The following is a 14,503-nucleotide window of genomic DNA, read 5'->3' as shown; positions in this document are numbered from 1 at the left end:
ACCATCGATGTTGATCTGAAGCACAATCTGATCGCACAGACACAGGTTCTGGTGTATCCGTAGCCTAGATTTGATCCCTTCGGCTATGCCGAAGTGGTGATAATGTCCACCAGCAATTTCATTAATGTCATACGTGCGACGAGTGTGAAGAAGTGTACGACTGTCTTTTGGCAAGTAAGGATAATGAGGTCTTAAAAGAGTCAGTAAAGAGTTTGTATGAGACAAAGGTGTCTGACTTTCAATTACCCAGTGTTTCAGAGTAGTAACAAAATCATTCTCATCATCACTAGGCCCATCACTTTCAGAATTACTGTCATCATAGTTACTCCAACCCTCATTTTGACTTTGAATTAAATGACCATTCCGAGATTCTACATTACTGTTTACCATATAAGTACGTTGGTCTGAATTATCATTAACATATTGATTTATAATCCTGAAACGGAAAACAACCTGCCTTAAGAAAATGACGCAGCAGTAGGCCTAGTCGAAAAACACACGTACTAAGCTACGTGACTAAGGCCATTAGCCTATACCAAACTCTTTACGTAGCCTAGCGTGCAGACAGAGATGCACATTAACCAATCAACGAGTCTCGTGCATGTGTATGTTTCATGATAAGATCTAATCCAACTGCAATTGGTACATATAACATTTGGATTTGTATCAAATCTCTAACCACTTATCAGCAGCAATACTATATAATAAACCGAACTATGGTTTAAAATCCACCAGAAAACAATTTTTGCCTGCCTTCATATCTTTTAAATGTTACATCCTCAATCCAAACTAGGCCTATTGTATCGTATTGTATCGTAGGCCTATGTAAAAACTGTTAATTATAACCAACTATATCCTATCTCATTGTTCAAACTAGACGGCGACGATCAAACTGGCTGACGACGATTAATAGATAGCCTCAAAGCAGAAAAAAACATTAAAATGATATCGATTTGATAACTTAGAAATAAATGTTTATTTAATTGTTAAACAAAAACTCAGAATAAACAAAGAAGTATAATACGTATTATATTCAAAATATCTGAATAAAAAAGCCAGGGGTGTTATTACTATAGGAATTACTATAATTATTATAATTGTTACTAACATTTAGTGATAAAACCTTTCCGACTGTTACGAACCTCATTAAATAATAACATTTATATTTTAAAAATATTAAATAAAACTAACTTATGTATGTTTAATCATTATTTTGTTCTAAACGGTTTTACGGCATCATCTAACATCACTAATGAACCGCCGTCGGCCCGACAAAGATCTTTTGGACAGCGTAAAAACACAGTGTCTAGCTTGCTACCCATTAGCGGCAGAGGAGCTACAATCGCTATAGCGAGAATAGCTCGTTGTAGTTGTCGGACCGACAACTACGTGCTATCTGGGAATTGTTTGCGGTACAAGAAAAGAGAAAAACGGAAGAATAATATTACAAAATGGTTACAAAATTACAAGTTTAATAGATTTTGACCTAAAAAGAAGACCTAACGAAACAATTTGACCGTATTTTGACCTAACGTAACATTTTGACTTTATCTGACCTAATAACTTCTATACCACACGTCGTACAAAGCTGAAATTTGTTTTGTGCTTGTTTCATAGCATTCTGAGCAGGTAAAAAAAAATTGACCATATTGACTTTTGGTTGCCCTAGTAATATTGTATTCGGGTTCGCCATTGTTGGTATTCGTGTTCGCCCGAATCTTTGATAAAGGCGATGTTCGGCGAATCTATTCGGGTTTGGGTTCGTATCGGCCCATCCCTAGTAGGTATACGATTGCATCACGTGTAACTATCGTATTTTTGCATCATACGTTATGCATCATTGTTCGCATAATTTATTTCTGCCATGTAAATCAATTTTACAAACAAAATGCACAAATAGAACCGTTTTCAAGTTGTGCAAGAAATGAAGTACGTTTCAAGCTATGATCATGAAAGGGGATTCACTTGTCTGATAACCCATCTTTGAAGTTTAAACATGATTTCTGTTGATGGGCAAGGTTTTGGTATAGGGCATCTAGGTGTAATGCGTAAAGAAACTTGCAACTATTCAAAACCCGCATTTTACCAAGGAATTATTGGAGTTACTGTGTAACAAGTCAGTTACTTAGCTTTAGTGTTAGCTGCCAGTCTGTCAAAAACAAGGGTGTATAGGCCTCTATAGCATATAGGCTATTTCACTGTAGTATTAGGCCCGGAGAACGCGTTCTTCATGCAGAAAAATTGGCAACTCAATCTGTCCATCTAAAATGCCTACCAGTTTGTCACCTAGACACAGTAGGCATGAAAATTAGGCTACGATTTTCATAGCATGGTTTGTAACCAATAATGTAATGTAGGGTATTTTTAATGTAAATTTGAAATAGTGTACCGTATTCTATATATTTGTGGGGCTTAGGACCTATACTGGCAAATGTGGCACCTGATGCACGCAGGAAATTTATTATTGTACACTCCAAAAATTTTTACCTTCAATACAAATTTTAATAAACAAACAAAAGCTGGTTGTTTCAAGGCCAATTCATAACAAAGAATTGACTGCATGCTATCACCCCAAAATTTGCGTCTGAAGAACAACTTTTGACCTATGAAGGCCTATCTACCTACCCTTTCTGTACTTAATTTACCTGTTCAATTTATCTGACTCTATTGTTGTGTGCGGTTAGAATACTCTAACCTTTTGTCAGCCGAAAGGTTTTAATATTACAACAGAAATAGCTCACAAGAAAAAGGTTTTTATTATAGGTGCTGCACAGTTTCTCAATATTACGAATAACGAAGAACATAAGTAATACTACTGCTTATAAGACGTCTATGGAGTTGCAATCACCATGACTAGCTTACACTATTGCCAACATTTGGTAACTGTAAATAGACTAGTTACCAGAGTTGTAATGACTTGAGTCTTGTTTTTGAAAGGCTTGACTTGACTGCCTTTTTAAAGAAAAAATGCACGATAATCACGATAGTCCTAGGACGGTGCAGTTTAATACGTGACATTGATTTTGTTAAGATTTTTTCACATTCTACTACCAAAACTCTCTCATATTACAACCGGTAATCGTAGTTTTTGTTGTAAGAGGAATTTCATGCAAACTATTGACTAGCATTAGAAAAACAGCTAACTTTCCAATGTGAATTAAGCTAGACATTATACGTTGATTTGAATGTCAGTCAAGGTATATGGTAATTTTATTCATTGTAAATGTTTATTTATTTGTACTGTATAATTTATTTATGCCACAGGTTGTGCACTTTGTAAGCACATTAGTCTGTAATTATTGATACTGCCGCTTGCAACATGGCTGATACCACAAAATTTTCTTGTGATTACGGTAAAAGAAAATCCAACTGTAAAAAGTGCAAGCAGCCAATAGAAAAAGGAAATCCAAGAATTGCTAAAGTTGTGCCTAATTTCTTTGATGATGGGGAGACTGAAATGAAACAATACCATCACATTGCCTGTATGTTTGAAGTTTTTTCTCGAGCTCGAGCTACAACAAAAAAGGTTGAAGATGTTAGTGACCTAGATGGATTTGCAGACATGAATGATGATGATAAAGAAGATATAAAGAAAAGAATATCTGAGTTGTGTTGTTCACAAAAGTTGAAAAAGACTGTGAAGAAAGCTACCCCTAAAAAAAGAAAATTACCAGATGTTGGTGTTGATACACCGCCAGTCAAGTCAAAAACAACACCTATTTCTTCACCCAGTACATCTGCAATTGTATCGTCTTCTGCACCTGTCAATCAATCAATCAACAAAAATAGTAAGGACAATCAGTTCCGTGAGTTTAGACGTTTGTGTGCTATGATTGCTGATGAAGCAAGCTACAATGAGAAAACAAACATTGTTAAAAATTTTCTAAAAAGTGGATCAACAGGCAATGGTTTTACCGGAGATATTTATGTCATACTGAAGTTACTAATGCCAGGTGCAGTTAAGCGAACTTACAATCTGCAAAGCAAACAATTGGTTAAACTTTTTAGTCAGATTTTTCAGCATGATGTGGATGAAATGGTCACTGATTTAGAGCAAGGTGATGTGTCTGAAACAATTTTTAAATTTTTTGAGTCGAGTGATCAATGTCCACCTACTAAAAAGAGTTCACTTACGGTGCATGATGTGGACCAGTTTCTTGATAAACTTTCCTTGCTTACCAGAGAAGACAATCAGAGAGAGCTTCTGGAAAAGATAACAAAGCGTTGCACTGCAAATGATTTGAAAACCATCATAAGATTTATAAAGTCAGACCTCAAAATAACAGCTGGACCAAAACACATTTTAGATGCCCTCGCTCCTAATGCCCATGAAGCCTTCAAAGCATCAAGGGATTTGAATGACGTCATTAACAGAGTTTTGGATAGCAGAAAGGCCGGTGGCAAGTCTATTGAAGTGAGAGCAGCTCTGATGACACCTGTTGCACCTATGTTAGCTGAAGCTTGTAAATCAGTTGAACAAGCAATGAAAAAATGCCCTAATGGAATGTACTCCGAAATTAAGTATGATGGTGAAAGGGTTCAGCTTCACATGAAAGGAGGTGAATTTCATTTCTATAGTCGAAGTCTAAAGCCAGTTCAACAACACAAGATTACACATTTTGATAAATTTATCCCACAAGCATTTCCTCAAGGCGATAACATGATTCTTGACAGTGAAGTGTTGCTAATTAATACCAAGACTGGTAACCCTCTGCCTTTTGGTACTTTAGGTGTGCACAAGAAATCAAAATTCCAAGATGCAAATGTTTGTTTGTTTGTATTTGATATTTTACACTTTAATGGGGAAAATGTCATGAAGCTTTCTATGAGGAAAAGGAGAAAGATATTGGAGCAGCACATGACAGTGATTCCAAATCGGGTAATGCTTTCAGAAATGAAATTTGTTAACAAGCCTGATGATTTGAAGCAGATGATTGTTCGAGTCATCAAAGAAGGTTTGGAGGGTTTGGTGCTGAAAGATGTTGAGGGAGTTTATGAACCTGGAAAACGTCACTGGTTGAAAGTGAAGAAAGATTATCTAATGCAAGGTCAGATGGCTGACTCAGCTGATCTCGTTGTTCTTGGTGCATACTATGGAACTGGAAATAAAGGTGGCCTCATGTCTGTGTTTTTAATGGGTGTATATGATGACAAACAAAAGCGTTGGTGCACTGTAACCAAGGTTGGAAATGGACATGACGACAAAACCCTGGAAAAAATCAACAAACAACTGAAAGTAGTGAAAATTGGTAAAGATTACAACAAAGTGCCAAAATGGCTTAAGGTGAACAAGATTCATGTCCCTGATCTTGTGGTGGATGATCCAAAAACATCCCCAGTGTGGGAAATTGTTGGCACGGAATTCACAAAATCAGAGTCACATACAGCAGATGGCTTGTCTATTCGATTTCCCAGGGTTACAAAGATAAGAAATGACAAAACATGGGAAAATGCAACATCTTTATCAAGGTTGCAAGTTTTGTATGAAAAATCTAAAGAAGAGTCAGATGTTTCAGTACTACTTGGTATTAAACAAGATTCAGAAGCCGAAACCTCTACATTAAATGTCTTAAGCAAACCTCCTGGAGACCTTTTAGAACCAATACAAAATAGAAAAACAATTGAAAACACAAAGGCAAGCTTTCTGAATAATGTTTTCACTGGGGTGAGGCTTTTTATACCAGACGAGGTGAAGGACAATGCCCTTATGAGACGCTATGTGGTTGCTTACAATGGAGATGTAACAAAAGATTATGAGTTATCTAACGCTACACACATTGTGGAGAGTGGCTCTTTAAATAATGACTCTATTCCCGATTCAGCTAAATTAGTGACTCCAGACCATGTTTGGTCATGCATTAGGAAGAAAATCATGCTCTAATTAATGCCATTACTCGACTATTCTCAACATTGGTCGTCAGTAACCAATTCTTTTCAGTGAACACTTTAAGTAATATCAGTCATGTACTCATATAACATGGACAACATGAAATAATGTGTGGACTACTTCCATAAATTTATTTTATCTAATCATTTATAACTGCTGTAAATGTTTTGTGTTGAAAATTTTCCATTTTTATTGATAAGGCATAGGCTGGTGTAGAGGTCTCAAGCTTTAGGAAATGACATCCAGGCTAGTTTCTTTTGGGCCATAAGGTGGCAGACAACATTCACGTACACACATAAATGTTTAACGGCTTAATTTATGCCAAAATAAATGAACAAGAGCTTTGTTTTTGTGTTTACATTGTGCAACTACTAGTTAATATCTTCTTCTGTTGTCTGTAAGGATTTTGTCTTGTCTTCTGTAATGGTTTTGCATTAAAGAATGAATCATCACATCAGTCAAAAGACCAATTTGGCTTTGCGGTCGCTTTGAGAACACACTGTATGGCAACTTAATTTAAGATTGAAACTGTCTCTTTTTGCATAGAACACATCTTCCTGGGCTAACTGAGAACATACAAATTCATGAGTCAAAAGGCAGATTTCCTGACTTTGCCGCCAGATTTAGAGTTGAGAAATTTTGTTATATGACTAAGAGTTACAATAAATGGACTTTAAAGCTTTTAAATAAAACTCATACTGCAAAACCAATTGGTGGCCTTCGTATTTGACACACCGAAGCAAGCCTTCATTTTTTATCTACAACATTTTGAGTTTTATTCGCCTCTTTTTTTGTGATGAACTTGTATTACTTCTAATGCAACTATGCAAGAGTTTTCATCAACAGCATGGAAAGATTTAAGTCCAACTCGTTTACTAATTAATATATATTGTCAAGATTTTTGTTGAAATTTGTACCCTGTGTTTATCATGTGATGAAGATTAAAATGACTTCAGGCATTATTTGATTGTAAATCTTTTGATAAAAAGGTCAGCTCCTCTTCTGTAATATAAAATGTTGTTAAGCTTTACGATGCAGTTCAGGGCTCTTTTAAAGTGTTCAACTGGTAATGGTAAATCCACAGCGCTATGTGTGAAGAAGCACCGATAGACTCTGCTTATTATGACCACCTTGGGACCTAAACGGTCAGAAAAACCGAAGTTTTTTCAGTACCGTCTAACCACACCAGGATTGATACAGTTAACACAAAATGACAAAAACATCGAACTCATTTTATTTTTTATTAACATTATACAGTAGCGTAAAAGTTGATGTCAGCAGGTGTACTAAGAATAAATACACATGGTACCATTGTCACTGTCATATTGCATAATTGACATGAAAAATTTAGAGAGAAAGATTGAAATATGGTCAAAATATCTGAAGACAGCATGGTCAGTGGTCATACAGTAAACAGAGAACTTTCTATGGCAAAATTTGGGACCATACCTAAATGGTCATATTAAGCAGATTCTTCTGTATATGTCAGTTTGGTAGCCGAGTGGTTCGAACGCTGACCTCGCAATAAATGTGGCCCAGGTTATATGTTCGATACCCATACCGTTATAATGCCCTTGGGCAAGGTATTTATATCACTTACTCCTGTTCGGCGGACCTGGCGGACAATTTTAAATTTGGGCAATACTATTAAAAAAATGTGTGACAAACAGAACTTGCACAACAGCTAGCTTGGTAACCGAGGCTCGAGCGATGATGAATCATTGCCGGGTTTAAGGTGTGCAACGACTTTTCTCCGTTCGAGGATAAACATTATCATACCATTTGTGAAATGGTGCATGATTTCTACTCAGGTCATTTCACTATGATAAATGTACAATCCGTAACTGATAGACTATTTCAACCTAACTACAGCAATGTTCCTAACTGACTTTCAAGACGAATTTATCCAAAGGCCACCTTGCAGGTATCGATGAGACATGACCCCACGTCACCCCTACTATCGATTTTAACCTCAGGTGGCCTCTGGAACCTCTTACCCACCGCTAGCACCGTTTCCAGTGACTGCGCAGTCGCTTGGGTATTCAGACCAGAGACCGGTTGTGGAAGGGCGTTGTGAGAAAAAAGTGGGTGGGCCTGCTTGAAAACAGAACCCGAGTTCATGAAGAAAGCGTCAGGCTTAGTGTTATCTGTAGGGTACTTGCCAAGGAATGAACTTTTCTGAAGTAAGCGAGGTGAGCGTGAGTGTCACCATCATGACTTCGCCCTTCCACGCCATGACAGAATCGCGCTAAAGGAACAAAGGAACAACTGGTTTTATAGGCAAGTCACGTGATCTGCCTTTTTCTCTTGGTTTTACATCCATCACAACTAGAAATCTCTTTATAACATTTTAAATATTATATATTGTAAAATGTAGACAAACGTTTGTAAATCGAGCCAGTCTAAATATTTTTACCGTTGTCCTTACAATTCACAATTATGCAGTGCACGCTGTTCTATATTTACGTTGTTATGATGCATCAATGAAAGGAGCTTGATTGACTGTGCAGTCTATAAAGTACTGTATCGAAAAACAACATTATTTATTGTTGGCCGCGCCAAAATAGTGGAAACGTCAAAAAACAGTAATTGCTTATAATTAACAATGTAACATTACGTCAATCAATTGTTTGAGCCCAGTAAATTAAAGCCAGTTGAAGTAGGCAAAGTAGATCTACTAGTTCTAGTCTAGTAGCCTAATAATAACACACGTTTACAAAAAGCAGCAGCCTTAATAGGTCTACTTCTATATAAACAGATGCTTAGGATATTCTTTTACAAAAACTATGATAGTCCGAGTTGACGATTTTCCCAAAAGCCACCTTCAGGTATCAATGAAAGGTAACCAACAGTTACCCTTGCTATTGAATTTCAACCACAGGTAGCCCCTGGAGCCTCCCAACCACAGCTAGCAACGTTTCCGGAGACTGCGCAGTCGCTTGGATATTCAGACCAGAGACTGGTTTGGAAGGGAGTTTTATGAAAGGGTTTGGGCCTGTATAAAAACAGCACCCGGTTTCATGAAGAAACCGTTGCGGCAATTGTATTGGTAAGGTTCTTTCCACTGATTGAATTGACTTGAAGTAAGCGAGGTGAGCGTGAGTGCCACCATCATGACTTTGCCCTTCCACGTCATGACAATAATCGCGCTAACCGAACAGCGAAATAACTGCTTTTGTAACCGAGTCACTGGGAAAGGTGTGTTTTGTTTCCTTTGTGTTCAGTTTGCCGTCGCCAGTGACTACGCGTTCCGTTATGAAAAACTTCGTCGCGATGTACCTGGGTAGGGTTGCCGGTTCAGCTGTAAATTGTTGCACCATATGTTGGCAAGATAGGCCCGGCATGATTTATCGTTTAAAGGTCAATCGCTTTCCCCACTACATTTGCCTTTAATTAGTTATACTTTTCTGCATGATAACTCAGGTTACAACGTTGTAGCACTTGACAGATCGTGAATTTTGTGCAATGTCTATCAGTCTCATTCGGGTAATGAACGCTTTTCACACCCAGAATTTCTCATAAAAAGTACTGGTAAATAGTTGTATCATCACAAGCCCGACTGCAGACATTGCTATTGCGAAGGTGATGCGTTCTTTGACTGATACCTACTGGTTGCATTACGGTAGGTTTCTATGGCCATTAGTAAACACAAGCATTAGATATAGTGTCATTCTAATATGTTAAATTTCTTCATTGATTAGTTATTTATCATTGAAACACAATATATCGACGTGAGGTATTTTGATACAAAGTTCCTTAGACTTGTAGTGAGTTTTGTCGAACAATTTTATGTATAGTGTGCGATATACCCCTTTACGTCATTACCCTCACTGGGTATTATTCACCAACCTTGATTACTTATTGCAAAGCAAATTAGAATACAGAGTACTGGTAGTAAACCTCAGCAGTTTAATTTAGTCAGGTTTTTATCGTACCTAGGTTAGTAGCTTTGTGTAACTTTTCATCGAAATCCAAAAGACTTGCCGGCAGTCTTTGTTTAGCATAAGCTTTGTTTACAGAGAAACGAGGGCAAGGCATATGATTACAAAGGCTACCTAACCCAGCCGAAAATAGATTGGACCAAGCAGTGTTATGCTTTTAACATGATTTACTTTTCGCGACAGTCCTCGAACTTTTCAAAATACTGTCACGTGCTGTATTACTCGGTCGTTGCGTAATCACATGATTCGCAGCGCAAGTTACGAGGTGGCACGCAGCAATTCGAGTAGGCTACTCCTAGCTCGGAGCCGAGAGGGGGAGCCATGCGGGCTAATTGGCCCAGGTCTGCGATTTGTAAATGGAGCTCCATTATTTGCAGCAAAGCACAATTATCGTCACGCTTCGACAAATGAATGATGACGTAATAACATAAAAGTTACAAGACATTGTGCAAAAAATACAAATTTCTTTGTCTTTATCGATTAGTTAAATTGCAACAGCGCCATAGCCAATCATCTGTTTTTTTTCCAATAAGAACATTGTATTGTAGGCTACTGTATTGAAGGCTACTGTATTGATGGTTTTTCGTCATTTTCAGTGGAGGAAAGAAAAATAAAATTCTAATCGTTATTTCGCGATGTAAAATAACCATAACACCAGCAGCAAACAATGAACAAGAAAAACCAACAAAGTGCAAAGGTTTAAAACGTGCAAGAATAATGTGATCAAATGATAAAGATGAATGATAACACTACGTAACAAAATTCAAAAAAATTTTTGTTTGGCTACATTTATTAAGTGTATCTGTATGATTTTCAAGCGCTGATTTCAAAAATGCTATCAGTTTTTTTCTATCATCGATCGTTTTCAAAATACAAAAATTTCCGTTTTTTGTGATTTTCCATTAACTGTAGGTATTTTATGCGGTTATGATCTGTGTCTGTCAGCACTATCATGTTGTAAATGGGCGTCCTATTTACTTGAGAAAGTGAATGGGAGTGGGAGTTTGAAATGCAGACGAATGTGCTTTTATTTCTTATCTCAGTTTTCATTTTATCTATTTATGTTAAATTCAGTATAGTCTCATTAGAAAGTCATGTTTAGTGTTTACAGAGAGAAGTATGCCATATAATTACATTTTGTACAGTTAAGTATTGTGTAAATCTTAGATTCAGTTCATCTTTTAAATAATAGAAATCAAAATGTCTAGTAGAGAGTGAAACAATTTAAGTAAGAGTACTGCCTACCCCACAGGAATAGGCACTTGGAGTTTTCTGTCTACTTTGACATTTTTGAAGACCTTTGCTATTGCAAAGATGTGGAAGGCCTGTTTTGTGCTGTTGGAATAGATCATGATCCTACTCAGTGGCGGCGTTTCATTGACAGTTCTACCAAAAGTCTTAAAGCAGTGTTACTTCACAATGGCAACATATACCCATCAATTCCACTTGCTTATTCCTTACAGATGAAAGAAGATTATGAAAACGTCAAGCAACTGCTCATTAAAATCAATTACACTCAGTTTAAGTGGTATGTTTGTGATGACTTTAAAATGTTGGGAGTTTTGCTTGGTCTGCAGGGTGGTTACACAAAATACTCTTGCTTTCTGTGCTTGTGGAATAGTAGAGCTGACGGTGAGCACTATGAGAAAATTAATGGCCGACACGGGAAAAACTAAACCCAGGAATGTACAACGTTATTAGGGAACCTCTTGTAAGCCGGGAAATAGTTTTACTGCCTCCACTTCATATCAAATTAGGTCTGGTAAAACAGTTTATCAAAGCTTTGGATTTTCAAGGACAAGTTTTTCAAGAAATCCGTTCAATGTTTCCCAGACCATCACTTACCAAAAGAAAAGGAGGAATATTTGTTGGTCCTCAGATAAACACAATGTTAAAGTGTAAAAGCTTGGAAGAAAAAATGAGTGAAACAGAAAAAGAAGCGTGGCAAGCATTTCGAGGTGTGGTTGATGGATTTTTGGGAAATAAAAGGGACAGAAATTACAAAGAGTTGGGGGAGAAACTGATCAAAAGTTACCAAAACATGGGTTGTCGCATGTCTGTCAAACTTCATTTTTTATGTCCGCATCTGGATTTTTTTCAAGAAAATCTACGTGATTTCAGTGAGGAGCACGGTGAGAGACTTCATCAGGATATTGAGCCAATGGAAAAACGATATAAAGGCCGCTGGGATAGTGTAATGATGGGAAACTACATTTGGTCTTTAGTAAGGCAAGACAGGAGTAGTCATAAAAGAAAAACTCGCTCAAAAGTACATTTTTGAACGACTCTTACTGTTTGACAAAACTATGTTACATTTATCTTCAAGCCTTCCTTATTAACGTTTTTAAACTGGTTTTTGCGTTTAATAAACCAAACAGATCCTTGATGTGGAGCTAAAATCTACTGCAAGAGTAGAACACGATTTGCTGTACTTACAGCTATATCAAAATTTGAATATCTTAAAAAGTAACGATGGTACGAAAAAACTAACTGGATTTTTGAACTCAGCACCCAAAAATACATAAAGGGGCATTAAAAAAAGTAGCCAAACAAAAATTGTGTTACGTAGTGTAATGGTTAGCATGGCCACCAAACCCAAGAAGAGAAGACGTGGCCCTTCAAATTGTGCTCTCAACTACATCTATAAAACGGTCATTTCACGGTGTTTGAAGAACACAAGCAAAACACATACAAAAAAAAGCACTTAGCCTATTCATAAAACAGAAAACTGTCTATTCTCAGTACAACTACACCCCAAGACGTAGACTATCTTGTCCAATTTTCATGAAAAGCGCGCAAACCCACAACTTTGTTAAATGTACAACGAAATATATTCAAACGGGTATAGTTATTATGAAGGCCTACTGTGCATTTTTATCCACAGCGTACATGTTCAGCAAGATTTTTACATACGTTAGGTTTGTCCATGTTTAGGTCTTGTTTAAAAAGTTCAAATTAAATACATTAATCTCATGTCATACGTGTTTATATAGACGTTGTCTATGTATTGGAATTGTTTGGTTTTATTATTTTTCATAGCTTATACCGTAACATTATAAGCTTATAAACCTGGCTTAGATCTGTTTTATGGTGGGTTTTTGTCGTATTTTGTTGTGAACACTTGAAAAAAAAACGTTCATTGTATATGGATAATATGCCCTAATACGATCTACGATCTAGCGTATACTTGAGGTGTATAGAGCCTCTTGCGTCACTGTCTTTAGTTTTTACTTGTTTTTACACCAACATCACTTGAAAATTACAGGCCTAGCTCTGTTGTTATCATCTTAAATGTTTCATTGCCCAGAATACGGGTTATTAAAACTACACTTACTTCTCGCGGCACCAGAGTTGTAAACGGGTCTTATATTGTTAACCAGAACCCGAAAATTTGGTTGAAGCCAACTTTAGACACCAAACTTAAATTTACTGAATGAGTCAAAGTCAGCTTTTGATGCCATTCTTTGACTGTCATCATTTTCTAGGTTGCACTTTGCGCAGATTTTTAGCACTCTGCTGCGTGCATGCACGTTTGTATAAAGAAATTGAAATTACGACGTAAATGTGGCAAAGTGTGAGTATAAATTCTGGCCCGAATTTTTTTTCAAACTTAGCCCGAACCCGGCCCGATTTACAACTCTGCGCGGCACATCTCTCTTTTTGTCTTGAAAAGTAGGCTGGTGCAAAGTAACAATGCAAAAAATTTAGTCTAATAATTATTATACTATTTTCTGGTTTTCGATTTTTCTGCGGACCACCATGCAGTTGGCAACCGCTAGTTTAGTGCGAAGTGCAGAGCACATGACCGATAGCGTGATTTCGACATTGAACCTTGTTGACACTAACTTCTTTTAAACGTTTAGTGTTTAAATTAAATTTTTGTTTACAATAAAATATTTAAAACCAGTTTGCAGTATGAGCAGCAGTTGAGCACGAGGTCGATATATTGAATATAGCTTTTCACAGGACCATACGGAGCGGTAATAAAGACACTTTTTACCGAGGAAAACAGAGTAGGGTACCATCTGCAAATTAACAAATTTGTTTATTCTTTCATCTACTAATATCAATCATTGTATGAAAAAAACACACACAAAAATAGTACAATACCAACTAATAGCTTCTGTATAAATGTAATACATTTGTAATACTACAGTACATTCAAATATAGTTTTGCATAGCAGCGATGAATGTAAATTTCGACTTGCCGTGCAATCATTGTTAACACGGGCGTAATAACTAACAATATACCCAAAACATTAAGTGAACCTTGGTTCGTGGGCAAAATGTAAAAATCCGTTCGTAATCCAGCTCATATATTTTCCAAAAGTATGGCAACTAGCCTATATGGGGCCGATGACACAGCAACTTTTGCGAAACAAATTTTCAAATTGTCTTAACAAAGCAAAGGGCAGACCTGACGATCTGTCCGTTACATCATCAGCATCAATTTTTTCATAGTACTCAAAATGTTAACTCTCTGTCCACATGTTAGTTACCCTTTTCTTTTAATCTAAGCATAGCAGCACTGACAAAACGAAACCTACCGACATAGATAGGTCTTAATACAATGTTAAATACGGCACTGACCCCTATCACGCGAGTTTCGGCCACGTGGACAACAAAATCACGCCTTCGAGTTTAGCGACTCAGTCGAACGAGTCAATTGTAACGA

General features: G+C 36.9%; 1 protein-coding gene across 1 annotated transcript; it reads left to right on the top strand.

Annotated features, from left to right (window-relative positions):
• Positions 1 to 3,264: 3,264 nt before the first annotated feature.
• Positions 3,265 to 6,849, top strand: LOC143446451 (DNA ligase 3-like). The gene has a single exon (XM_076946082.1). It carries the CDS (start codon positions 3,320 to 3,322, stop codon positions 5,879 to 5,881), a length of 2,562 nt encoding a protein of 853 aa, XP_076802197.1. The 5' UTR covers positions 3,265 to 3,319; the 3' UTR covers positions 5,882 to 6,849.
• Positions 6,850 to 14,503: the final 7,654 nt, after the last annotated feature.

The sequence above is a fragment of the Clavelina lepadiformis genome, chromosome 2 (assembly GCF_947623445.1).
Source record: "Clavelina lepadiformis chromosome 2, kaClaLepa1.1, whole genome shotgun sequence".
NCBI lineage: Eukaryota > Metazoa > Chordata > Ascidiacea > Aplousobranchia > Clavelinidae > Clavelina > Clavelina lepadiformis.
The sequence above is the reverse complement of the archived record's forward strand: the minus strand, read 5'-3'. Positions and strand labels throughout refer to the sequence as shown.